General features: G+C 37.0%; 1 protein-coding gene and 1 pseudogene across 2 annotated transcripts; one reads left to right on the top strand and one right to left on the bottom strand.

Annotated features, from left to right (window-relative positions):
• The first annotated feature begins 3,707 nt into the window (after positions 1-3,707).
• Positions 3,708-5,176, top strand: LOC149037275 (adenosine receptor A1-like). The gene has a single exon (XM_089188494.1). It carries the CDS (start codon positions 3,876-3,878, stop codon positions 4,806-4,808), a length of 933 nt encoding a protein of 310 aa, XP_089044620.1. The 5' UTR covers positions 3,708-3,875; the 3' UTR covers positions 4,809-5,176.
• A 3,259-nt stretch (positions 5,177-8,435) lies between these two features.
• Positions 8,436-15,692, bottom strand: LOC113665045 (uncharacterized; annotated as a pseudogene). The gene is made up of 14 exons (XR_016181376.1): positions 15,579-15,692; positions 15,214-15,408; positions 14,015-14,304; positions 13,532-13,628; positions 12,890-13,180; positions 12,261-12,334; positions 11,619-11,801; positions 10,866-11,040; positions 10,535-10,681; positions 10,156-10,236; positions 9,803-9,977; positions 9,359-9,419; positions 9,061-9,127; positions 8,436-8,938 (listed from the first exon to the last, which is right to left on the bottom strand). The product of XR_016181376.1 is annotated as an uncharacterized LOC113665045 (transcript).
• Between the last annotated feature and the right edge of the window lie 9,720 nt (positions 15,693-25,412).

Here is a 25,412-nt window from a genome sequence, read left to right as displayed (position 1 = left end):
GCATAGGGAGAATAAATTAAAGACTTCAAATGCTGATCACCCGCGCGGATTATTACTTTACTTAAAGGTAAACTGCTGGTTGCTGTCGACACCACTCAGTGCCTACATTTAAGTTGGCCGCCGAAGAAAATGCCTCTTCTACATTACACTATGAGGTTCGTTATAAGCATCTCGAAAGGATTAAAAATCGCTTAAGTTTTCTGACCAGAAGCCTATAACCTTGAACATGAAATATTTCCGTTCTGACTAATGGCTTTTCAGAGCTTTGGAACTATTTTGCACCTTTCAGCATATCGAGTCAGAATAAATGTTGGTGAAACTGCTTTCTGTGGAAGATGTGTTTCTTCCCAAGTGATTAAAAATTCAAGGTATACTTAAAGGAAAAATTGACACCTTCTTTGACGTAACTGATACAAGTTCGCGCATTTTAAAACATTAAGTGCTACTGAGTATATCGATTTTATTTAAATAATGGCGGAGCTCGCAGAGCGTAGCCCCATAATTTTACAAAATGGTAGTAGTGACCCATCAACCCGAAAAAATTTGGACTTACGACCGTACGACCGACCGCACAAGGTGCAACTTTTAACATGCGTGGTGAACTTTATCGCGGGCACGCCAACGTTATGGCTTTGTCCAGTAGTCCAGTGGTCAGTGCACTAGGCTCCGAGTCGGAAGACCCGGGTTCTAGTCCTAACCGGGGCAAGGCGTTGTGCCCTTGAGACTTGCGGGAATTATTGATTAGGTGTACTAGGCAGGTACTGTTAGGACGAAATATTTCTTGAGGCAATCATTGACAACCTGCAGAAAAAGGAAATAAGGGCTTATTACAGGCAGAATAATGGAGACAACAAATTTAACTGACAGGAGGTAGAATACATACAAAATTATCAGTTCAACCAATGTTACCCTTTTTTCGCAAGTGGAGTGCAAAGACACGCATACTGCGTTATCCTTCTGTACTCAGGGTACTCTTTAAGAAGACTGGAGCCTTTATCGGTACACGTACGTTGCGAGCTTTATAACAAGCTATGAATTATGCTCAGTGTCTTGAATTTGTTGACGTTGATTACCATAAGCGTAGACGGTTGTCTCGCTTTTTTTGCAGGGCTGAGATACAGACAAATTGCAACTTTAATAAAGAGCATACATACTATCAAGGCCACTATTTGTATCGTATCGCGTATCGCCCGGCTGTGCTGTAGTTTAGATTACTTTTCACTCTTCTGGTATGGTCTTATAACTATAACATCTCGCTTAAAAATATTTGTGAATCCTTCACAAATTCTGTGATCTTCTACGAAACAATGAAATATGTCTACTTATGAAAATTAATAATCGTCTAACTAATTCTAACGCGTTACTTTTTTTCGCTGAAAGATCAAGTGTTAGAGCGATTTAAGCAAAGAGAGTTTTGGAGAAAAAACCTCACTGCATTAAACGTCTTCCTAAACTTGCATGAAGAGATACAGAAACCACTGAAAAGAAATTCCAACGGCCAATCCTAGTTAACAGGTCCACTTTGTAGCATACCAGAAAAGGAAATCTCTCCATGCGAGTAAGCTGTACTCCAGATGGGCGATTTTCTTGTCCTGCATGTAGGTCGTGCTCAACTGTGCAATGAGTATGTTCAGAAGAATCACAATCACAGTTCCCATTTACGTCATAATCAGCAGAATTGACAGCCAGCTGCAAAACAGTAACACGATGTAGGTCTGTACATTTAAAGAAGCTGCGGCACGCAACGCATATACCGCAGTTACATTTTTCACGTAACACGAGTGCAAAGTTGAGACACTGGTGCTTATTTACACCAAACTGCACTCGAAATCTTTTTATTACCTATATCTATTTGTGTTAGTCATTTTATTGCTTTTATCTTAATTACCTTGATTGTATCTAGTGTACATTGTAAAATATGTACTTTTTGCCGTAAATTTGTAATGCGCATGTTGGCATATTCATATTCGCAATGTAAGCTGATTAAATATTAAAGGTATGCCTATGCAAGTAGGCTTTGGTGGTGATAAGTGTATGGGGTCAAATGCATTTTGTTTTGACCATCCTGAGTTTCAAAGTTTGCTCATGCACAGAGGGGGTTGGGAAGGGGAGGGGGTACAAATGCACACTCTCAGGTGACCTCAACATATAAGTGCCGTCAGCCAGGGTATGGCTCTCGGAATCTTGGATCTTAACTAAGGTACACAATTTGACTAATTCGTGCTTTGAATACAGCATCTCTCTGGACTTATGCGGCCAAAAATAGATTTCATACAAGCTAGAAATCAAGATGAGACGCAAATCCCCAGTCCCTTTTCCAGAGTAAAGATCAAAATAATTGAGGCTCAAAAAAAGATCGAGGAATGCTTTTCTTTTGCTTTACTTCTTTTTCTGTAAAACCTTCGCCGATCTCTCAACCAGTCAAAATCAAAATTGAAACAAATCGCGATTTGGTCCATTGTAGTTTCATGCGCCTTACACAGTTTGCTAGTTTTTTCTATGGCTTCTCATTGGCTCCCTGTGATATTTTCCTTTCCTCTGATTGGCTCTTCTGATCAATTTGAATTTGGAGCTCGCGAAGTGCATTAGCAAGCTCGACCTCATCTTGTCAGTGAAATAAAAAACGTTATCCGTGTATCAGCTAAAATATAAAGTTCATTTTTTTTTTCATTAGTCTTCTCCAACAACTTTATGAAGAGGAACATATTGTAAAATTCACAATTCCTAACTTGTGAGAAAACTGTTTACTGCGAATCACCTGAGATAAGATGAAAGGGCATTAAAAACAAGATAACCTTTTCATTATTCAAAATGAGAGTAAACAGAGTTTCGCATCTTTTTGTCAAAGAGTAAAACCACTGATGTCTATATGTTTGAGTTGTAAATTAACTCCTAACCCTAATTCGCACTTAAGTCAAATTACACCGACTAAGATTAACAGCTGTCCGTGGTCTACGTTTTTGTTCTCTAGTAAGTAGGCCGTCATTAGCATAAATCATTTCCGAAAAAAGATGGAAAGAAAATTCTCTGTGAGTCTAGCCGTGAGTCTAGAGATTTAATAATTCGGTGTTCAGCCATTTAAATAAGTGTAAGTCTTAAGGGCTTTGGGTGGGTTTCAATAAAATGTATTGAAACTATTCTGCAACCCTTTAGTCATAAATTTAGATCAAATGTCGTAAAAACTGCTTACTGCTGAACAGATGTTTCATCTCTTAGGTGATAATAAATGCAACGAAAGCCCTCAAAAACAAAATCGATTGTGACACAACAGGCGATTCTTTAGCTCGTTTTTTGTTCATGAACACAGTCAAAAAGATGGTTTTTGCTGACATGCGCAGGAAAAGTGAGTTTTATGTGTTAACGGCCGGGCGAGTGTTGCTAAGTTAAGATATTTCTGGTTGCAAAAGTAGATGATCTGCGGGGAAAATGTTCCGGCCGTGAGTCTTGAGATTTAATTTATACAGTGTTCAGTAACGCACCCTTTAGCCATTTAAATTACTTGTCAGTCTTAATGGCTTTGGGTGGGTTTCAATAAAATGTATTGGAACGATTCTGCAACTTTTTAAGGCAGAAAATTAAGAACAAATATTGTAAAAATTTCTAACTGTTGGACAGATGTTTCTTCCCTTTTGTGATAATAAATGCAACGGAGGCCCAAGAAAACAAAATTGATTGTGACACAACACGTGGTTCTTTTGTTTATTGTTAGTTTGTAAACGCTATCGAAAAGATGGTTATGCTGACACGCACACAGGGGAAATAAGTTTTAAGTATTAACGGCCGGGCGAGCGCTGTTAAGTTAATATATTTCTCGTTGCTATAGTAGATGACCTATTGGGAAAAAGATAGGACTGCTTCAGATTAGCGGCGAGAATATGGTAACAACTCAGAATTTTACAGAAGACGGAACACAAACCAAAACCATGGAATGTTCCCGGTCTGTGGCGAGTGCAATACAACCGTATGCGTATTATTTCTCGTCAATCCACATTCTGCTTTCCCTAACAGCATTTCTTGGCAATTCTCTTATCCTTATTGCCCTTCACAAGGAATCCTCCCTTCATCCGCCGTCCAAAGTCCTTTATCGTTGCCTGGCAACAACAGATCTTTTAGTTGGCCTCGTCGCTCATCCTTTGGCTGCCATCCATTTCATGTCTTTTATTCACGAAGACTGGGGCCGTTGTCGATGGACGTACCACGCAGTTCTCATATCAGGCTATGCGTTATGTTCAGTATCTTTGTTGACGATGACGACCATAAGCGTGGACAGACTTCTCGCCCTGGTGTTGGGGTTGAGATACAGACAAATTATAACTGTAAAGCGCATCCATGTCATTTCAACTACCTTTTGGATTGCAACCGGTGTCGTTGCTTTGGGCCAAAGCTTAAATCACCACATAATATTTTGGTACGGCTTTTTAGTGACAGTGTCTTGCTTGATGATCTCATTCGCATCTTACACAAAGATTTTTAGAGCTCTTAGTCATCATCGCACTCAAATACAAGATCATGCTCAGCAAAGTCCGAGCCAACCAAATGCACTGAACATTGCACTTTACAGAAAAGCAGTGTACAGTACACTGTGGGTGCAGTTAGCTTTATTCGTCTGTTATCTACCTTCTTGCATTGTGGTAGGTTTGTACACTTTTGGTAAAATATCTGCAACACATTTAAACGTCATCGGGACACTAACGACTGTTTTAGTCTCCTTTAATTCAACTTTGAACCCGTTCCTTTACTGCTGGAAGATTAGCGAAGTAAGACAATCAGTAAAGCAGACACTGAGACAAGCACTATGTTGTTTGTAAGGCGAGTTCCTGTTCCGGTCAGACTTGATCCTTATAGAGCTAGGAACTGAATTTAATATAAGAAGAGAGTGAACCAGTATATCATCAGATAAGGAGAATAAAGACTTCAAACGCTTTTGCACTGGTATCACTGTATGGTGATTGAAGACAACATTGCTGATTTCCTCACAAGTGATGAAAACTCGGTAGATAGAACCATATCATTGGAATCGTAACAATTGGAGTTCTCCTTATCATGAGTTCAAAATATGAAATCACCAATGTGCCATATTTGAATGTCCTACATGTGAATCAACCGGCTTTTTAAACGAATTCGCACCTAAATTAATTTCTACAAAGTGAAAATAAACTCATAACTTTTAATGAAATAGGTCGTTTTTCTACAATTGCTAAAAATGCAGATCACCCGCGCGGATTATTGCTTTACTTAAAAGTAAATTGCTGGTTGCTCTCCAAAAACACTCAGTGCCTGCTAAGTTGCCCGCCGAAGAAAATTATTCTACTACATTGCACTCTATGGTTAATTAAACAACTTGAAAGGAATAAAAGTCGCTTAAGTTTTCTGACCAGAAGCCTATAACCTTGATCCTAAAATGCTCTCGTTCTGACTAAAAGCGTTTCCGAGCTTTGGAACTACTTTGCACCTTTCAGCGTATTGAGTCAGAATAGATGTCGGTAAAATTGCTTTCTATTGAAGAAGTGTTTCCTTTTCCTAAGTGATGAAAAATTCAAGGTATACTTAGGGGAAAAAATTGACTCCTTTTTTGACTCAACTGATAGTACGTGCACGCATGTTAAAAGCCGTGAGATTAAGCGCTATTGAGAATGTCAAGTTCATTCAAATAATTTTGATTAAGAAAGTTTTCACTAATCTTCACTAGGCAGGTGTTGTTAGGACAAATTATTTCTTAATTCAAATACGGAAAACCTGCAGATGAATGAAAAAGGGGCTTATTGCAGGTAGAATAATCGCGATAAAAATTTAATAGGTGTAATACACACAAACGTATTCTACTACTAATGTGTTTCCCGTTTTTTTGTTGAATGAGGCTAAAGAAGCCTCATAACCCAGGCGAATAAATGAATTTTAAAAGCTGACATTTCTGTTAATGTATCAAGCTACGCTTAATATTTCTCTATGAGTAGATCAACGAGAAAATGAGTGAATTTAGAAGCCAATGTTAGCGAACTGGTTGCCTAAAGAAACGCTCTACACCTTATTGTGGAGTAATTCCGATTAGTTCGAGTTTGCGTCACTCCACTGCTCACTGTTTGTTTGGTGTTTCCTCTGTTGTTTTCGTTACTGCTGCTGTAATTGATCTTGTTAACGCACCATTTACTTTCATATCCAAGCTATTGGGAAGAAAATGCTCGAGATTTTTGCAAGTTCACAGGGAAAATAAGTTGAAATAAAACAGACAGAGTCTCCTTGTTGCCACTGGAACAAGCAGCTGTTCATTTTCTTTCAGGCTTCATCTGTTTTACCATCGTTCGCATCATATCCCTACGGAAATAAATTGATTCATATATTTAACAGAACGCTATGGGTGCCAAAATGCGGGTCGATTATTACCTTATTGCATTAAGGTTTTCTTCCACTGATTCCCAAGGATTCCGATCTTCGCTAAATTCTAGAAGCTATGGGGAAAAGTAGAGCATTTAGATTGCATCCATCGGAGAACTGTAGGATGTAACCATTTAAAAACTTTTTTTCTTTTATCGGTGAATGTTATTTGGAAACAGTTGAATGGAAAAGACCAACCTCTCCTTCACCTTTACTCTGCCAATTTTTTCCCATTTTTCAGGGCTTCGGGTCAATCATTAGCAATGTCGAGTGAGCTGTGAAATACCATCCACATCATACTCCACACGGGCAACTTTATTTGCCTGAATGTAGGTCGTGCTTTGAGTATGTTGAGGAGAATCACAATCACGGTCCCCATGTACACCAGCATTAACAGTATTGAGAGCCAGTTTCAGCAAAATACAAATAAACGAAACTTGGAAAAGTTCCTTGCATTCAAAGCCAAACATTAACCACTGCGCAGCGCAATGTACAGCAACACAACATGACATAAATAGGCGCTCGACTATTTCGCAGAATTTAATTCTGTTATAGCTTCTGTAGAGAGGTACTCATCATAACCTTACTTGAGGCTTGAGTAGTCTTCTGCAATTGGTATTTGTTCGTACAACGCTCGAAATCCGCTCAACAAAACATCTCCTACGCCACTAGATGTAAAAGGAAGCAAAAGTAGCTGCTCTTAGCAATTTAATATAGGTAAAAAGTTTGTAAAAATAAGTCGGTAAAAATCACTATAAACGTATAAGCACCTGATTAACCCGTGCTGACCACAAATCCTACTCAGCTCAGTTGGTGGAAAAATCCAAACCAAATCATCGCTAAGCAAGTTGTACATGTAATCATTTTATTATGATATTTTTAATAATACTGGGTTGAATCTGTCGGTCATACGAGTGATAATGAGAAATAAGGTACTTGTTTGGAGCCCCCTAAGCATCTGTTAGTTACATAATTATTCTTAAGAGAATCAGTGGGAAGGTGTGCAACGATTTGAGAAATTCAAACGTACCTAAATTCATGGCATTGATTAGAACCTTGACGCAATGATAAAAACAAGACACAAAAAGAAGGAAGAAAGATCTCAGTAAAACTGCGATGAACTGAGTCAATTACTCCTTAGCCAAGGTTTTTATGTATAATCCTGTAGTCCTGGAAAACATGAAAGGCTTTGTTGGATAAGAAACAATGTTACGTAATAAACAGTATAAATAGTGAGGTCCCATGCATTCATGTTACTTAAATTACATTTGGATTTTTAATGATTTTAGATAAAAAATTTGAGAAATCATCGATGTCTTATGTTTTCTACTTTAACCAATTCGCACTTAAATTAATTTCTACAAAGTAGAAATAAACTCAAAACTTTTAATGAAATAAATTGTTTTTCTGAAATTGCTTAAAACACACATCACCTGCGCGGATTATTGCTTTACACAAAGGTAAACTGCTGGTTGTTATCCACACCAGTCAGTGCCAAGTATTAAGTTGGCCGCCGAAGAAAATGCCTTTACTACATTACACTCTACGGTTATGAAGCACCTTAAAAGGATTACAATTCGCGTGGGTTTTCTGACCATAAATACTATAACCTTAATTCTAAAATGCTCCCGTTCTGACTAATGGCGTTTCAGAGCTTTAGAAATACTTGACACCTTTTAGCATATTGGGTCATAATAAATATCGTTCAAATTGCTTTCTGTTGAAGAAGTTTTCCTTTTACGGCCTAAGTGATGAAAATTTCAATTCAGGTATACAAAAGCGAAACATTGACACCTTTTTTAACTCAACTGATAGTACATTCACGCACAAAAGATTAAGCGCCATTGAAAATGTCAACTTCATTCTAACAATTTTGATTAAGAAAGTTTTAACTAATCTTTACTAGGCAGGTGTTGTTGAGACAAATTATTTCTCAATTCAAATACGGAAAACCCGCAGAAGAAAACGGGGGGCTTATTACCGGGCATAATAATCGCGATATAACATTTAATAGGAGGTGCAATACACACAAACATATTTCTGCAACTAATGTGTTTCCCGTTTTTTACGTTGGCTCCATGAGGCTGGAGCAGCCACATAACTCAGGCCAATAAATGAATTTGAAAAGCTGACGTGTCTATTTATGTATCGAGCTATACTTAATATTTCTCTTTACAACTTTGTAAACACTGAGTACAGAATAGATCAATGAGAAAAGAAATGAGTTTATAAGCCAATGTTGATGAACTGGTTCAGTGTCTAAAGAAAGGCTCTGTACTTGATTGTGGAGTAATTCCGATTAGTTCTAGTTTGCGTCACTCCACTGCTCACTGTTTGTTTGGTGTTTCCTCTGTTGTTTTCGTTACTACTGTTGTGATTGCTCTTGTTAACGCACCATTTAATCTCATATCCAAGTCATTGAGAAGAAAATGCTCGAGATTTTTGCAAGTTCAAAGGAAAAACAGGTGGAAATAAAACAGACAGAGTCTCATTGTTACCACTGTAACAAGTAGCTGTTCATTTTCTTCCAGGCCTCATCTGTTTTACCATCGTTCGCATCATATCTCTACGGAAATAAATTGATTCATATATTTAACAGAACGTTATGGGCAGCAAAATGGGGGTCGATTGGATGCACAGATACTCGGAGGGCGGCTGAGTGAAACGTAATGAACGAATGATTCTCACCTTATCGCATTAAGTTTTTCTTCCACTGATTCCCAAGGATTCCGATCTTCACTAAATTCTAGAAGCTCTAGGAAAAAGTAAAGCATTTAGATTGCATCCATCGGAAAACTGTAAGATGCAACCATTTAAAAACTTTTTTCTTTAATCATTGAATGTTATTTGGAAACAGTTGAGTGGAAAAGACCAACCTCTCCTTCACCTTCCCTTTTGCCAATTTTTTCCAATTTTCAGGGCTCCGGGTCAATCACTGGCAACATCGAAACAAAAAGACTTTGGACTATCTTGATTAACAACAAACCTTCCGCAAGTTTCTTTTCACTGATCCATTCTCCCTCCTTGTAGTACTTTACGCGCAAATTCTATAAAATGCAATCAAATTCACGACTGAAGTCATTAAACAATTTACCTCTATAGAAGTAAACACATTAAGAACCTAGCCACGACCTACCACTATACTGAGATGCCATGACTTTTCGAAGCCAGAAGTAAAATTTGAGGCACTTATCGGGTAAGATTTCATTCAAATTATATTGGCAATGCTAGTTGTAAACAATGTCATTCTCAAAAGTAAGGCATCTTTTCATTAATCCTCTTAAAGTGCTTTCCCTCCACATTCTTCCCACCTAAATCACACATATCATAAGTGCATGCACACCGTGCTGACATGACCTCAAACCCTTAATAACGCCCACCTATTTATAATTAAGTCCACACTTAGTCTTCAAACTTTAAAGAAGCATACCAGAAAAGGAAATCTTTCCATGCGAGTGAGCTGTAAAATACGATCCACATCATACTCCACACGGGCGACTTTCTTGGCCTGAATGTAGGTCGTGCTCATCTGCGCTATGAGTATGTTGAGTAAAATCACAAGTACAGTTCCCATGTACGCCAGCATTAACAGAATGGAGAGCCAGCTGTAACACAAAATATACACCAAACTTTGTGAAAGTCGGGGCATATTGACAAAAGCCGACAGACATTTCCTACAAAGGAGACAACACCCACAACGAGTGTGGGCGCTTAGCTGTTTTCCTGAGCTAATAATTTAAAGTTGTGATAATCACAATGAAGAAATAGTAATCATAAACTTACTTGAAGTTTGAATAATCTTCCGCAATGGGTCGTTGATCAGACAACGCTCGAAGACCGCTGAGGAACACGTCTCCTATGCCACTAAGTTAAAGCAAAAGTAAACGAAAGAATGAATTTAAATGATTTGGACGCTCACGCAACAAGAAAAGAAACGATTTGTGTCATCGAGACCTTTCAAGTATAGGTTGCCTTAGAATTAATTATTATTATATTACTATATAATAATATATAATAATATATAATATAATAATAATATATACCTATTAATATATACAGAATTACTCGAAAAAGAGTGATGACAGGCATGAACTGAGGAATTTTAAAATGGCAAGGATTTTATTGATGAAACTGTGAAGCAAACCAAAGAATCAAGGCGTACCTAAATTGATGGTTTTGTCCAGAGCAACGGAGAGATAAAAACAAAGCTCCACAGAAAGGAAGGAAGACCACGGCGAAAACTGCCATAAATCGTGTCAGATCTTGCTGGATGATCTTAGCCAAAGTTTTCGTATACAAGCCTGTGGTCCTGGATAGGATGAGATATTTTAGATATGGGAGCTAGATTACACAGATCACAAATCAAAAATCACAAAACTGTGTCTATCTCTAACACAAATAACGTATCCTGTAAATAACGCATAAGAAATAACGCATCCTACAATTTAAGTCATTAACATTACTAAAATTGTAGCTTGCCAGTTGTGGTTTACCTTGACACAGACGAAAACTTATATATCCTTAGGAAATTGAACAATATAGCTAGAGATGCTATCGTCCACTGAGCTTTGCTACCAGCGTACCGCAGGGGGTATGATACAAAGGACCAGCAATAGGCCTAACCAATCAAACAGCGTTATCCACTCCATGAAGTATGACTGCCTCTCTCTGGAGAATAGGAGGCAAAATCAAGTTTTGATCATGAGCAAAAACATAGTTAAGGTCTGAAATAACTTCATCTTTAGAGTTAAACAAAAAACATTGAGACTGACACTTATCCATAGCACTCAATTACGTTCACTTGTCATGTGTTACCCCCCATCCCCCCTCCCTGTAGCAGGTTATCTCGGAAAGGAGGTAGCACAGAAAATAACAAAAATTCCATGAAAATGATTAAACATTCATAAATAACATTATATGTTCTCATACGTCGCATGCAATAATTGGAAAAAAATAATGACCATTTTCAATATTCCTGTTCACAGTGTAACAGTGATCATTTCATCCATGCCTTAACCCTTTAACTCTCATAAGTGACCAAGACAGAATTTCTCCTTACAATATCAACACAGAATCAAGCAGACAAGTGAGGAGAATAAAGAACAAAACTCAATAAGGGGACTACAAATTTTGATCCACTAGCAAATTCTCCAATTTGAAATCATAAGTATTTTATGGCAAACATTAGGGAGAATCAGAAATGAGATCTTGTGAGTTAAAGGGTTAATTAACCATCAATTACTTACATACGCATTTGATTGATTTCTTCACCAAAGTAAAAGGTAACCACAACAAGGGAGACGATTTCACAAAATCCACGGAATGAGTCTCCTGCATCCCTGTACTGGGTAGGGTCCAGTTTTGTGGAGGCATGAAGCAAAGAATATGACAGGAACAGCAAGAAGATGACATACAAAGCTGCTTGAAGGCTGTGTGTATATGTGAGAAAAATATTAAAATACATAATTATGCCACACTTTGCAGTAAAGTAAGTTACAGAATATACAATCAAAGAAGTTAACAAGCTAGATTTGTTTACAGGTATTTGTTCTAGTTGCAGCTTTTTGGAACTGAATATACAACAAAACTCAACCCTGTAAGCTACTATGTAGACAGCACCAAAGCTCCAACTGATCATGAACACATGTCAAAAATAATCCAATCTGTACAGTTGATTGAACCACAAAAAATTAATGCAAATCTAACAGATTTCACAGGAAATAATTACAGGATCAGGCATTTTGATGAGATAAAACTATGTGAAATTATTCATTTAAATCATCCATGAAATCTTCTTGCCAATACTTGTTGCGATGAATGGCACATTGGGTGTGCTTCAGTGTTGATTAGCCCCTCATTACCTACCAAAATAACAAAAACAAGATCACCTCAGAAAAAAGTGTCCATAGCTTTTCCATTTGGTCTTAACCAGCATTCTGACCACAGGATGTTGTAATGCCTCCTGAAAATGAAAGTAATCTGTTATCAGTCCAGTTTAATAAAAAAAACAAAACAAAACAAAACAAAAACAAACAAAACAAAACAAAACAAGCCCAGTTTATTTCTAAATTTTCTTTGCAAGGGGAACATTTTTATTTGTAATGACTAGTTGGTTTACCATGTACAAGGGTGCAATACAGCTAAAGCACATGTGTGCTTCTCCTATCAGGCAGTGGATAACATATTCTGTCCATCTGTTTTCAAAACAATCAAAAGCTGGAGAAAGTGTAAGGGAGAATCTATTGATCTTTCTAACTACCTTAGTTTGATGACACTACACCTTAATTTGTCTGACATGCATTCCCCTTGATAATTGTAGTCCCCTTTCATTTAAGTTCATAGAATGATTCTGCATTGCCTAAAATATTCATGTAAACAAGCAAGTATGGGGTAATTTCCTTCTTTATTCTGCAAGTAACAATCAGTACAATCAAGTTAAGCAAAATGAAAGTAGACCCATACTCATGCACTAGAAAAGATGACAATAATTTTTTTTCAATCTAGACCTAACCATTACCATATTTTTGCTCTTTGCAATAACATGTAGACAAGACTTGTCTCTTGGGTTAAAGTGTTCATTAACTGTCTGGACTTCTCCATTTGACTGCAAAAGCAATGGGGGTCGTCCTCCTTCATCTCCATCCAAAATATGATATCAAAAATGATACTCTAGAGGATCATCTGTAATTGTACGCCAAGCCCCTTCAATTCCTTCCCTCTCTTCATCAGTTTGATAGGTTTCTTTAAGTTTAGGAAGGTAAGGCCAGTGAGGATTCACCATCTGGTCAAGCACAGCCACTACTGTTTTCTATGAATACCGTGAAAACTATGATGAGATAATATATTTTGTAAAATGGGAGGTAACAAGTCATTCCAGATGTGAGCTATGTTCATTCATAAGATTCACCAAAGCTGTATCTATCACTGCAGTGACAACTGGGGGCTCTCAGTTAATTCAAGGGAATAAAATCAATGTCTAGAAGTGTGTGGCAACTTTACATTTCTGAAGGATACTAGAGCTAAACTGCAAAGGAGTACCCATGTAACACAAAAATGTAACACATGCAGTAGGTTTTCTGGACTCTCACACCACAAACAACTCATTAAGAACTGCAACATATTGTAGTATTTCAATCCAGGATAGATACAAAACTCTGACCTTCATATTTGGGTTCTCAACTATGGACTTGAAACTAAAGAAAGATGGCTGAGGATTGGCTTCATCTTCTGGTATCCAAGAAAATAAACTTTGAACACTAAATAACAGAATTAAGAAATGAAATAATGTCCAAAATGTTTGTCAACTGATCACCACCCTTAAAAAAATATGCATGCATTTTAATTCTCTCCTTATTCTAGCATTATGAATTTTGCCTAGCTTTAAGTTAATGACAAAGATATACATCTAAATTAAGTTAGAACTTCATACACATCCACTGTCTAATCTACGCCCAGGTATAATCAGTAAAACAAGCATACAAAAATGACACAAATTCATGTTCACACAAGGTTCAAAACTAAATCAAACTGTTAAGTCACTTTCTAACCTACTGGAGGAAAACAGCCTTTGGCTGTACATTTCTTGCTTTTATTAAATCATTAGTGTAACCCTCAAAGCAACAGGTCCTAGCAGTCTTTGTACCTTTCAAGGTGCATCATTTGAACCAAATATGCTGCCACATTGTCATTCTCTGCCACTAATGCCAAATCAAGTGGTAACAGGCCCCTCTTTGTCTTAACAGGTTCCACTGTCTTCATACTTAGCAGCAAAGGATATCTTTTTACAAGTGTTTTTGTGACATGTAAAAATCCAAGTTCTGCAGCATAGTGCAGCAATGTCTTCTTTCTCCTGTCTGTTTTATCTCTGAAAGTCTCATATCTGTTATCTGAATTCACTTCACTGTCTAAAAGAACCACCAAATAACGATTCACCTGGAAGAGAATACAATGTCCAATATTCTCAAACATGATTAATTATCACCAACCCAATTTGAGCACTTGTAGGACAGTATAAGCATCATGCTTAGACAGTCTATGCATTATTCCTGTGTGATTGAACACTACATATCCTGTGTGCTCTGTTGTTGTTAATTTCACTGAAGTAACAACTGTTTTTTTTTTCAGAAAAGCTATAGCCTATGGCTTAAAAAGTTTGTTTCTCAAATTTTGTTATATTTTTTATTAATTGAACTTCATGTCATCAATTTCAGTCTGTTTCATATGAATAATTAACAAAATGAAACGAATACAATCAAGAGATTGATTTTGTCAATCATGGGTGGGACTCTAACAGTGTCCATGACAGGACCCCACACTCAATCTTACTGGGTAATAATAACAGTGTACCTGCCTCTAAATGCATAATAGCAACAGCCAGCACAATCATCTTAAATTAGTTCAATGTAAATGCACTTCTGGTTTTCAGAGCCAGATTTTAGCCTTTCTCAGTATAGCTGCTGAAATTCAACCTGCTATTCATTTATGTTTGAGAAGGAAAAGCAGGAACCTTCACTTCATGTTGGATAAGAAATGAACAAAATGAACATTATTGCTTTCTAAGATTGATCACAACTTGAAGTCCATGTTTTTTACGTGGAAGCAACTCCAATAAGTACATAGTATGTTACTTTTCTAACCTAAAAACCTGTAATATATTACATTTTTTTAACGTAAAAACCTGTATTATGTCACATTAAGAGCACTTTACGATGGATTTTCACAGCTAGCAAACCTATTCACGTGCACCCAGTGGCGTCGTAATTTCCACGTATTTTTCATCAATTTATGATTTGATTTTTATTTTCCATGAGCAATTTTTCTGAATATTTACAATACACATACCATCTGTTCAAGGCCTGGGAGATCTTCAGGATTATCTCTGTACTGTCTAGAAGCCGGCCATTGTTTTAACATCTGCAGTGCTGGATCTTCATTAACCACTTGTCCGCTCTCCTTGTATTTCTGGATCATACATTCGACACAAACATCATCCATTGCTCTTGTCCATGAAAAACCTTCATTCTGCTTTTGATGAACCTATAACGAAACAGTCGCACTCAATATCTACATTTTTTTAATTTAACAAAGACCCATGGCACTGAGATAAGACAGATTAGCGGAAAACATATTCATCATGACAAATTTGAACCGGTGTTACATACTTGCTTTTCACTGGAAAATATCACCGTACAATTCAACTTTATTACCTTTTTCCAGAAATTTCTGTTATACTCGACTGAAAACGAATCTTTCCTCGGATAAACTTCAATTTGAGGTTCACCATTACCCTCTTGTTCTTCTCTTTTCATAATTAAAGCCATTTTTCATCCAGCTCTAAGTTGTAAGTATGTATGAGCTCTAAACCAGATTTTTGTTTCCCAGAACACCCAGCTCCTTTCAAGACGAAGCTTAAACGCAGGGTTTTTCGTGTTTCTCCACTGATGTGACACAGTTTGTTCAAGACACCTCGTATTATGGGTAAGTACGCTCAGTCGGTGACGCTGCATTCATCTTGTTAGTTCGCAATCGTTTCCAATGCCTCTTCCTCGGCCAGCGGGTTAATTTGCGGGCGCACGGTGTGGGGATATGTTATTCCCACCGGCTCGACCATAGAAGAGATTCCAAAGGTTTACGGCCTTCGTTAGCGTATTTAGTAATTCAGCGAGTTAATTTTGAAATAAATGTGACATACGTATCGGTTTAAGACCTCGCCTCTGAGCATTTCGGTCGAAGAAAAAAGAAAGAAAGGGGCCTGTATGAAAAAGTTTGAGGACAAACATCTTCATCGTGTTTCTTTTCAGTTTCGACAACACTGATATCCTTCCATCAGACGGTTCAAATTTTTAAATCATGCACCAAACAATTTTTAGTGATTGGTAAAATGATGAGAATAAAAATATTGAGACTAATAAAGATAATGGTATTGATAATAGTTACGATACAGTAAAAATAATGATAGTAATCATTATTAGATTTTCAACTCCAAATATTGCATTTTTAGTGTTTTGATTGGGTCACTCAACTCCAGTTATCAGCTCATATTCTGAGTCAAATCATGTGGCAATGCATTGCGCCAACGGTAAGGGGGCTGAAAAAAAGGCTCCAAATGTTCAAACGTGCAGGATTCAACGAGAACCAATCAAAGTAATGACTATTAGTTCGAGCCAGCTCGGCGTTACGCGCCTCGTTGCGGATTTATCGTCTCATATCCAATTAACGCGCTCTCATGGACTTATCGTTAACTCTTCAGAGAATGACAGGAGTTTCTATGCCCTTTCATCACTATAGGAAGACGCTATGGGACCTAAAACTCAAAATAAAATTAATATAGAACTATTATAAGTGTTCAGATTTCAACAAGTCCTACTTTTTCTTAATCAGAATAAATAAACTTGAGTACAATTTCTCTTTAAAAATGTCGACCAGCATCTTAAAATTGTTTGGCCCTTCTAGCTTGAAAAACAACTCATCACTGATTAAAATATATCAACAAAGTAGAACTTACAATTTTGGTAGAAAGAAGATCGTGAAGTCATACATATCACGAGAAAAGGTGTGAAAATTAAGCCCGAGAAATCCAAAACGACCACTGATTCATCAAATAAATGAGAGAAACAGACATCGAAAAAAGAAATATCGAAACCCGTTTTCTCACAATTTTCTTTTTAACTGAGGCTGTGACAGGTTTTAAGGATGTTCAGAAAGACTCGCTCGTAAATTTTTCGGTTGTTAAAATAATGAATGGAACGACACAAACATGCGAATGCAACCAAAACGACGCCATGATTAACTCTCCCATGCGGCCTAATTTGTCATCAAAGAAAGTGATACTAATTCCACAGAGAACTTTTGATTACTGCGCAATATTATATAACATGCTATAAAAGTTGTGCATATTCCTCGAGATAAGCCCAATTTGTGCCTTTATCAGTTTCTCCAAGCGTCAATCCTTTTGATATGATAATGAAACTCGTTGATATGTGGCAAACCATGAGTTCACAAAATACATTTTCCAGTGAGTATTTTCACATCCATGCACTTTCATATTTACCTGTGGTATGTATATTGTAGCTTTTCGTCGAACTCCTTTACAGTTTTAGTCAGTATTAGTTGTTCTTACCTATACCAAGAAGTGTCACACCGCAGCAGTCCAAAATGAAAAAGTTTTTTTTTTCTGTGCACTGAAAGCGACAGCGACGAAGCTCAAGAACTGCAAGATCTTTTACGAGGTAAGCTAAGAAACTTTGCTGAACTAAGAACTATTGCTGACGTTATAGCGAACAGGCAAGATTTCGGAAAGATGCTTCGCCGTAGCGAATGCGTTGTGCTGATCGGATCACGCCAAGCTTCTTTCCTTATCCAAAACAAACAGCAAGAAATTGAAGAGGATTACATCACTTTTGACGGAAAAGTTATTTACGATGAGTTTGCACAAAATAAAGAACTCGTGGACAGACTCATTATTGTTTTCCTGGAGGAAAAAACCAAGAGTGATTGGATTCCAATTGGTTTGGACGAGAAAATGATCTTCAATCTTAAAGGCGGAAAAATTTTCAGAGGAAATCCCTCCCTAACCCATCTTGAGTACACCATAAGAAGAGTATTGGGGCAGACGGCACTGGATTGGTAGAAGTGAACAATTTCAGCTGTTGATAAAAAGGGCCGTGACAGCCATTATGTTTGCTTGAAAATGATTTTGTGTACCAAAAATTTGTTTACTCAAAAATATTACTGATAGAAATACTTTATGGATGAGCCAAGAATTAAGGATACAGATGATATGTTTATGATGAAAAATTGATTAGACAGAATGATTACAAGAGATCAACGAAATATCTTATTATAATAGTGTGTAATCAGAAATTAACTACAGTGAGAACAACCATCAAATGAAATAATTCTTGATAATGCAATAAGGGTGTCATATAGAATAAATAATTTAAGATGTAATGCTTCATTTTTGGAAAAACTTGAGTTATTGATGTCTTTAATTCAATGATTATACAATTGAGGAAATAATTAATCGAAATTATCTCTAAAAAATATATTATGTATGGTTGGAGAGATCGATAATTTTTGCTATTCAAACGCAGTGTATTGCGTAGAGTGAGATACTTGAATAAAGAATTAAAGCAAAAATGATTGTTTAACGATAATTTTAGAGGCGAAAAATACATTTTGTGCGGTGAGGGCACTGAAGAGAGAGAGAATCGAGCGTCGATGGTGCAAACTGACCCCACGCGGGTTTTATTGCTAGGGACTCAGAAATGCAATACAATATATACAATACAATATTTATTTGCCATATACGACATTTACACATGGAAAAAAAAATGAAGAAAATTGATGACAGAAAATAAATGGCGAGAAAACCTGAAAGAAACCACGAGGCTTATAACAAGTCAGGTTTTCTCGCTTAAAATAGCTAATCTTATATTAGAATAACAATATGGACTTATGGTAATTAACTTTGACCGCGCACACGTACACACACACACACACACGCACACACATATTAAGTAAGTTAGTTAAGAATTACTGCCTTACAGAAGCTAATACTTAGAGAGAAGAAATTCCTTAAGCTTTCTTTTAAAAGAAGCGGAGGAGGGAGAACTAGTTATGTCAGAATTTAACGAATTATAAAAGTTTGGACCTTGAAAGTAAATTGAAAACTTCCTGGTGTTCGTTCTGCACAGTGGCAAACGGAAGGACTGAGCATTCCTAGTATTATAATTGTGGATTTGACTATTCAGTAAAAAAAAGTTATTGAATTTGGAAGGGAGTGTAGAGTTCTCGAATGAAAACATAAAAGTACCTAATTGAAACGAATGGATATCATGAAATTTTAAGAGTTTAAGTTCCTTTAAAATAGGGCCAGTATGGGCAATGTATGTAGAATTGCTTACTATTCTTAACGCACGTTTATGTAAGGTTACAATTCTTTGAAGGTTTGACTTATAGGTACCAGCCCAAGCTAAATTGCAATAATACAAATATGGAAGGATCATAGAATTGTATAAAGTACGAAGGGAGTGAGTAGAGAGAAAAAACCTAGATTTATGAATAATACCTATAGATTTGGATAATTTATTTGCTGTTAAGGATATATGCGATTTCCAGGTCAAATTGTCATCTAATAAAACACCCAAAAACATGGTCTCAGAAACACGAAGAATAGGCTGCTCATTTATGAAAACTTGAAATTCAAAGGATTGCTTCTTTTGCCAAGGCTTGAATACCATAAAATTAGTCTTGGCTAAATTCAAGGAGAGCCGGTTTGCTGCAAACCAGGTTGACAATTTGTTTAATTCTCTATTTAATGTGTTAATTAGGTAAACAGGGTCATTATGGGAGATAAATAAGTTTGTATCATCAGCAAACAAGATTGCATCAAGCAGGGAAGCATTGTTCAAATCATTAACATACAGGATAAAAAATAAGGGACCAAGAATAGAACCTTGAGGCACCCCACAGGGAATCCCCTGTGGGGCAGATCTAACGTTATTAAATTCGACAAATTGTGTCCTCTCAGAAAGATAACTTTTGACCCATTCTAGTGCCAGACCACGGATCCCATAATGATTGAGTTTTTCAAAAAGAATGTCGTGATTTACCGTATCGAATGCTTTCGAAAGATCTAGGAATACTCCAATGGCATGTTCTTTTCTATCAAATGCAGAAGAAATTTTGTCACACAAATCGATAAGCGCAAGGCTAGGAGAGCGATTTTTTCTAAAGCCATATTGATTATCACATAAGACATCGGAGTCATTGAGATAATTCATAATACGGTTGTAAATTATTCGTTCCAAAAACTTTGAAAAGCACGGTAGAACAGAAATAGGTCTGTAGTTGCTGAAGAGAGCTTTGTCACCTGATTTAAAAATAGGTATGACACGAGCAATTTTCAAATCATCCGGAACGATACCATGAGTAATGGAGAGATTTACAATGTGTGTTAATGGAGAGGAAACGCTGCATATAGATCGCTTTATGATAGACATAGGGATATTGTCATACCCAGCCGATTTTCCCGCCGGAAACGTAGATGCGATATCTATAATCTCCTCCTGAGTTGCTAAATTTAGGAACATTGACTGAGGGAAATGACCAGGAAGAAAATTCTTATACGAGGTCGTAGATTGAATTCGTTTAGCGAGGTTTGGTCCAATATTGCTGAAGTAATGACAAAATCGATTAGCAATCTCCATTGGGTCAGAAATATCTTGATCATCAACCTTAAACACAGAGTTGGGTTTAGGTCTCAATTTCTTGCTGTTTAGTACCTCATTAAGCAGACGCCAAGTGGCTCTTATATTGGATTTTGACTCGCTTAGCCTCTTATCATAATATAAACGTTTCGCGATTCGTAGGGAGTGATTCAGTTTGTTCTTATAAGTTTTATATTTCGCTTCGTTCCAGAGAGAGGGGTTTGAAATATACTGCTTGTATAGTTTGTTTTTTCTGCTTGACAGATTTAAGTAAGCCCTGGGATATCCACGGTTTCCTAAAGTGAAGGCGACGCTTCAGTTTCTTCAAAGGAAAATGTGTTTCGTAAGCTTTAGTGTATCGCTCAAGAAATTTGCTGTAGCAGATTTTAGGATCATTATACCCGTCTATATTGAGCCAATCAATACAATCTAATTCCTCTAGGAAGTTGGAAATGTTTAGCTCGCTTTTGTCACGGACAAATATGTTCTCTTGGTGTTCGCGGGTACACTTATGATCGAAGCAAATGGAAAAGATAGGCAGATGGTCCGAAATATCCGTTATTAATAGTCCAGACTTCAAATAACTGTGCTCGACATGGTTAGAAAAAATGTTGTCAATCAGAGTTGCAGTGTGAGAAGTAATTCGGGAAGGTAACGTGATTAACGGAAAAAACAGGTGAGAATACAGGCCATCTAGGAATTCCCCGGTGGCGTTGTGGTTTTGATTTTTTAGCAGATTCAAATTAAAATCTCCCATTATATAGCATATCTTGTTGTCCCGAGATATTTTCCCTAATGTTTCGTTCATTCTGGTCACGAAATCATTTACATTTTGATTTGGAGGGCGATAAATTATACCAACAATGATATTTTTCTCATGGGGTCGAATGATCTCAATGAACAATGCTTCCATCACCTCAGCTTCATCAGCATAAATATCGGTGCGAATTCTAAAATCAAGATTGTCTGATACATACAAGCCAACACCTCCACCCGATTTAACAGGGCGATTTTTGTAAACAAAGTTATAACCATCAATTTCGACTCCAACTGGTGAATCCATTAACCAGGTTTCAGTTATCCCAACAACGGAGAATTTTATATCTAGAGAGGTTAGAAGGGTCGATAGTTCATCAACCTTTTTTTGAAGGCTTCGAATATTTAAATGGAACAATGAAAGATGATTCGATTGTTCACGACTAATCATGATTTCTTTTTGAAGAGTATCGTTAAATTTATCTTCTACATAACAAGAACACCCACCGTCAATATTAAAATGTATGTCAGGGTCTAGATCATCCGAACGAATTAAGAACCGCTCAAAATCGGAACTCAAAGGATTGATAAATAAGTTAGATAGTCTCTCGGGATCGAAATGAACAGGTCCATTTCTGAATTCATAAATCACCGCAGCAAAGTCACTGTCATCTAAGTGACTAAACGGTAAATTGGTAAGCGACATTATCGTTATTTAGTAAATAAACTTAGCTGGGCTCTGCACTACGTCTTTCCTTTATAACAAGTCTGTCCAACACGAAGTATGCCGTCTTCCCGGCTCTCTTTGCCGCATTCAGCTCATCAACCTGCCTTTTCCGCTTTTCGATGGTCTCATTTGCGAGATCTTCATTCACAAATATACCAGATGGTTTTATCCTTCGGGCGGCTCTAAGAATATCATCCTTCTGCCTCCAGTCGCGCAGACGACACACAATGGTTCTTGGGCGTTTGTTGATACCATCAGCAGCACCTGATCTTGGTCTTGCTCCGGTGCGATGCGCTCGCTCGATCATCGGCTCAAAGCTCAGGTTTAGTTTCTCTTGTAGTACTTCCTTCACCTTTGTTTCAGTATTCAGCCAGGTCTCGTTGTGTTGTTCGGGAATTCCATCGATGCGGACATTGTTTCTACGGCTTTGGTTCTCAAGGTATACCAATTTTTCTTCTTGTTTATGTAACCCTGTTTGGATGTCATCAAGTTCTTCTTCCATTTCGTCTATGGCGTCTGCAGCTTCCTTCAAGTCGTCAATATCTTGTTGTGAATATTCTAGGCTCGCTTTTAGTTCCGCGACAGATTTGACAACCTTGTCGATTCTTGTATTTACAGAAGACAGAACCGACTCAAACATGTTCTTAAACATCCGTTCCTGCATCTGGAGCATCTCCCTTAGAGTCGCTAGAGAAACGAACTCGGTGCTCGAAGCGTTTGTGTCTTTTCCAGTGTTAGAATCTTTTCCAGTAGAATTCATAGAGGTTTTAGCATTCCGCGTCAGCATGTTAAATGGATCACTTGACAGTAAGGCAATATATAGTAAAGACAAAAACTTACAACAAGTCATGAGTAAACGAAGAAAGGTAATAGATAACGCAGGTCAAGACGCCGTGGCCGGCGGCCATATTGCATAAATTAAATTATTAATTTGCATAAATTAAAAAATGCCGAATCCTACAGTTTTCATAGAATCCTGATTTTTCTCCCTCATAGATAGAACTAGTTTAATGAAATATCACGTGGTACAGTGTAAGTTCGTACCGCGTGCGGAGGGACAGATACTACAGCCGTCATCGTCGACAAAGATGCGGAGCACAACAAGTAGTTAACTACAGATGAAGCAAGTGTGGCGAATCGACAAAAGTTGGAGCACTGCCCCTGTACATAGAATGGCTACTGCAATTTCACCCAGATTTTAGAATGTGGAGTTTATATGAAATAATTCATATTTGTACTGCGGTTGTAGATGAAAGTGGAAATGTGATCATCGCAGTAAATTTTCCAATTTAAAGCAATTGGAAAGAAGAAGCCTGAAAAAAATCAGGGCTTCAACGGGATTCGAACCCGTGACCTCCGCGATACCGGTGCGATGCTCTACCAACTGAGCTATGACGCCACACATTGGGAGCGAGGTCAATTTATTGAGTTCATATCTTCCCGTGCAGTGAAATGATGTGGAGTTTATATGAAATAATTCATATTTGTACTGCGGTTGTAGATGAAAGTGGAAATGTGATCATCGCAGTAAATTTTCCAATTTAAGCAATTGGAAAGAAGAAGCCTGAAAAAAAAAATCAGGGCTTCAACGGGATTCGAACCCGTGACCCGTGACCAATGTGTGGCTTCATAGCTCAGTTGGTAGAGCATCGCACCGGTATCGCGGAGGTCACGGGTTCGAATCCCGTTGAAGCCCTGATTTTTTTCAGGCTTCTTCTTTCCAATTGCTTAAATTGGAAAATTTACTGCGATGATCACATTTCCACTTTCATCTACAACCGCAGTACAAATATGAATTATTTCATATAAACTCCACATCATTTCACTGCACGGGAAGATATGAACTCAATAAATTGACCTCGCTCCCAATGTGTGGCTTCATAGCTCAGTTGGTAGAGCATCGTACCGGTATCGCGGAGGTCACGGGTTCGAATCCCGTTGAAGCCCTGATTTTTTTCAGGCTTCTTCTTTCCAATTGCTTAAATTGGAAAATTTACTGCGATGATCACATTTCCACTTTCAGATTTTAGAATCTTATTTCCTCTCAAATTCTATTAATAACTCATTATGCCTTTCATGTCTTATTATCATTCTAGTCAAATATGCTGGTGTCTTATTATTCTCATTTATAAGTGCCACTTCAACCGGTAAAAGCCCTCGTTTTTTCCTCGGTGCTATTGTCTTCACTGTTAGCTGCCCAGGATATCTCTTCACAAGTGTTTTGGCGACTTGCAAAAATCCTGGTTTTGTAGAATAGTGAAGCAAAGTCTACCTTGTTTTGTCATCTGATACCTTTTGTCTGAGTTCAGCTCGCTTTCTAACTAACTTCCCACCAGTCTATTTATCTGCAAAACGATAAAGATGAAGAGTATGAAAGTAATGATTAACTGAGACAGAGAAGGGTTGGGTAGCGAGATATTTGCACCCGTTGTTGTACCTTTTAAAGATTTTTTTTGGTTGTAAAACGCAGACAGCAAGTTTGAAGAGGTCGTCCAATGTCAAATGATTGCTAAGTTGCATAATTAACTGATCAATAAAAAATCTGATAATGCTAATTACACCGGCAAAAAAGCATTTTTTTTTTCTTGGAAAAGTCTGACAATTATATTTGCAATGACAAATTATGCCAAAAATTTATGCCTTTAACACAACTTCTTAATAATCATCTTAAAAAGAATCTGATAAGGCTAATTACACCAGTAAAATAACTTCTTTCTTCTTGGAAAGTCTGAAAATTATATTTGCAATAACGAATCATGCCAAAAAATTTGTACTTTTAATACAATTTCTAAACAATTATCTTAAAAAGAATCTGATAAGGCTAATTACACCGGCAAAATAGCTTCTTTTTTCTTAGAAAAGTCTGAAATTATATTTGCATTAAAAAATTATGCCAAAAAATTTGTGTTTTTAATACAATTTCTAAATAATTATCTTAAAAAGAATCTGATAAGGCTAATTACACCGGCAAAATAGCTTCTTTTTTCTTAGAAAAGTCTGAAATTATATTTGCATTAAAAAATTATGCCAAAAAATTTGTGTTTTTAATACAATTTCTAAATAATTATCTTAAAAAGAATCTGATAAGGCTAATTACACCGGCAAAATAGCTTCTTTTTTCTTGGAAAAGTCTGAAAATTATATTCGCAATAACAAATTCTGCCAAAAATTTGTGCTTTTAATATAATTTCTAAATAATTTTAAAAACCGTACGGAAACCGACAACTTGAAGATCACAGCCCTGTTTGTTAAACAATAAAAATAGAACTATATTTAATCTGAAATATTGTAAGGGTTTCCTTATATTGGTGATGGGAAAAAGGAATGGAAATATTATATTACTTTAA

The sequence above is a fragment of the Pocillopora damicornis genome, chromosome 11 (genome assembly GCF_964200805.1).
Source record: "Pocillopora damicornis chromosome 11, jaPocDami1.2, whole genome shotgun sequence".
In the NCBI taxonomy this organism is placed as follows: domain Eukaryota; kingdom Metazoa; phylum Cnidaria; class Anthozoa; order Scleractinia; family Pocilloporidae; genus Pocillopora; species Pocillopora damicornis.
The sequence above is the reverse complement of the archived record's forward strand: the minus strand, read 5'-3'. Positions and strand labels throughout refer to the sequence as shown.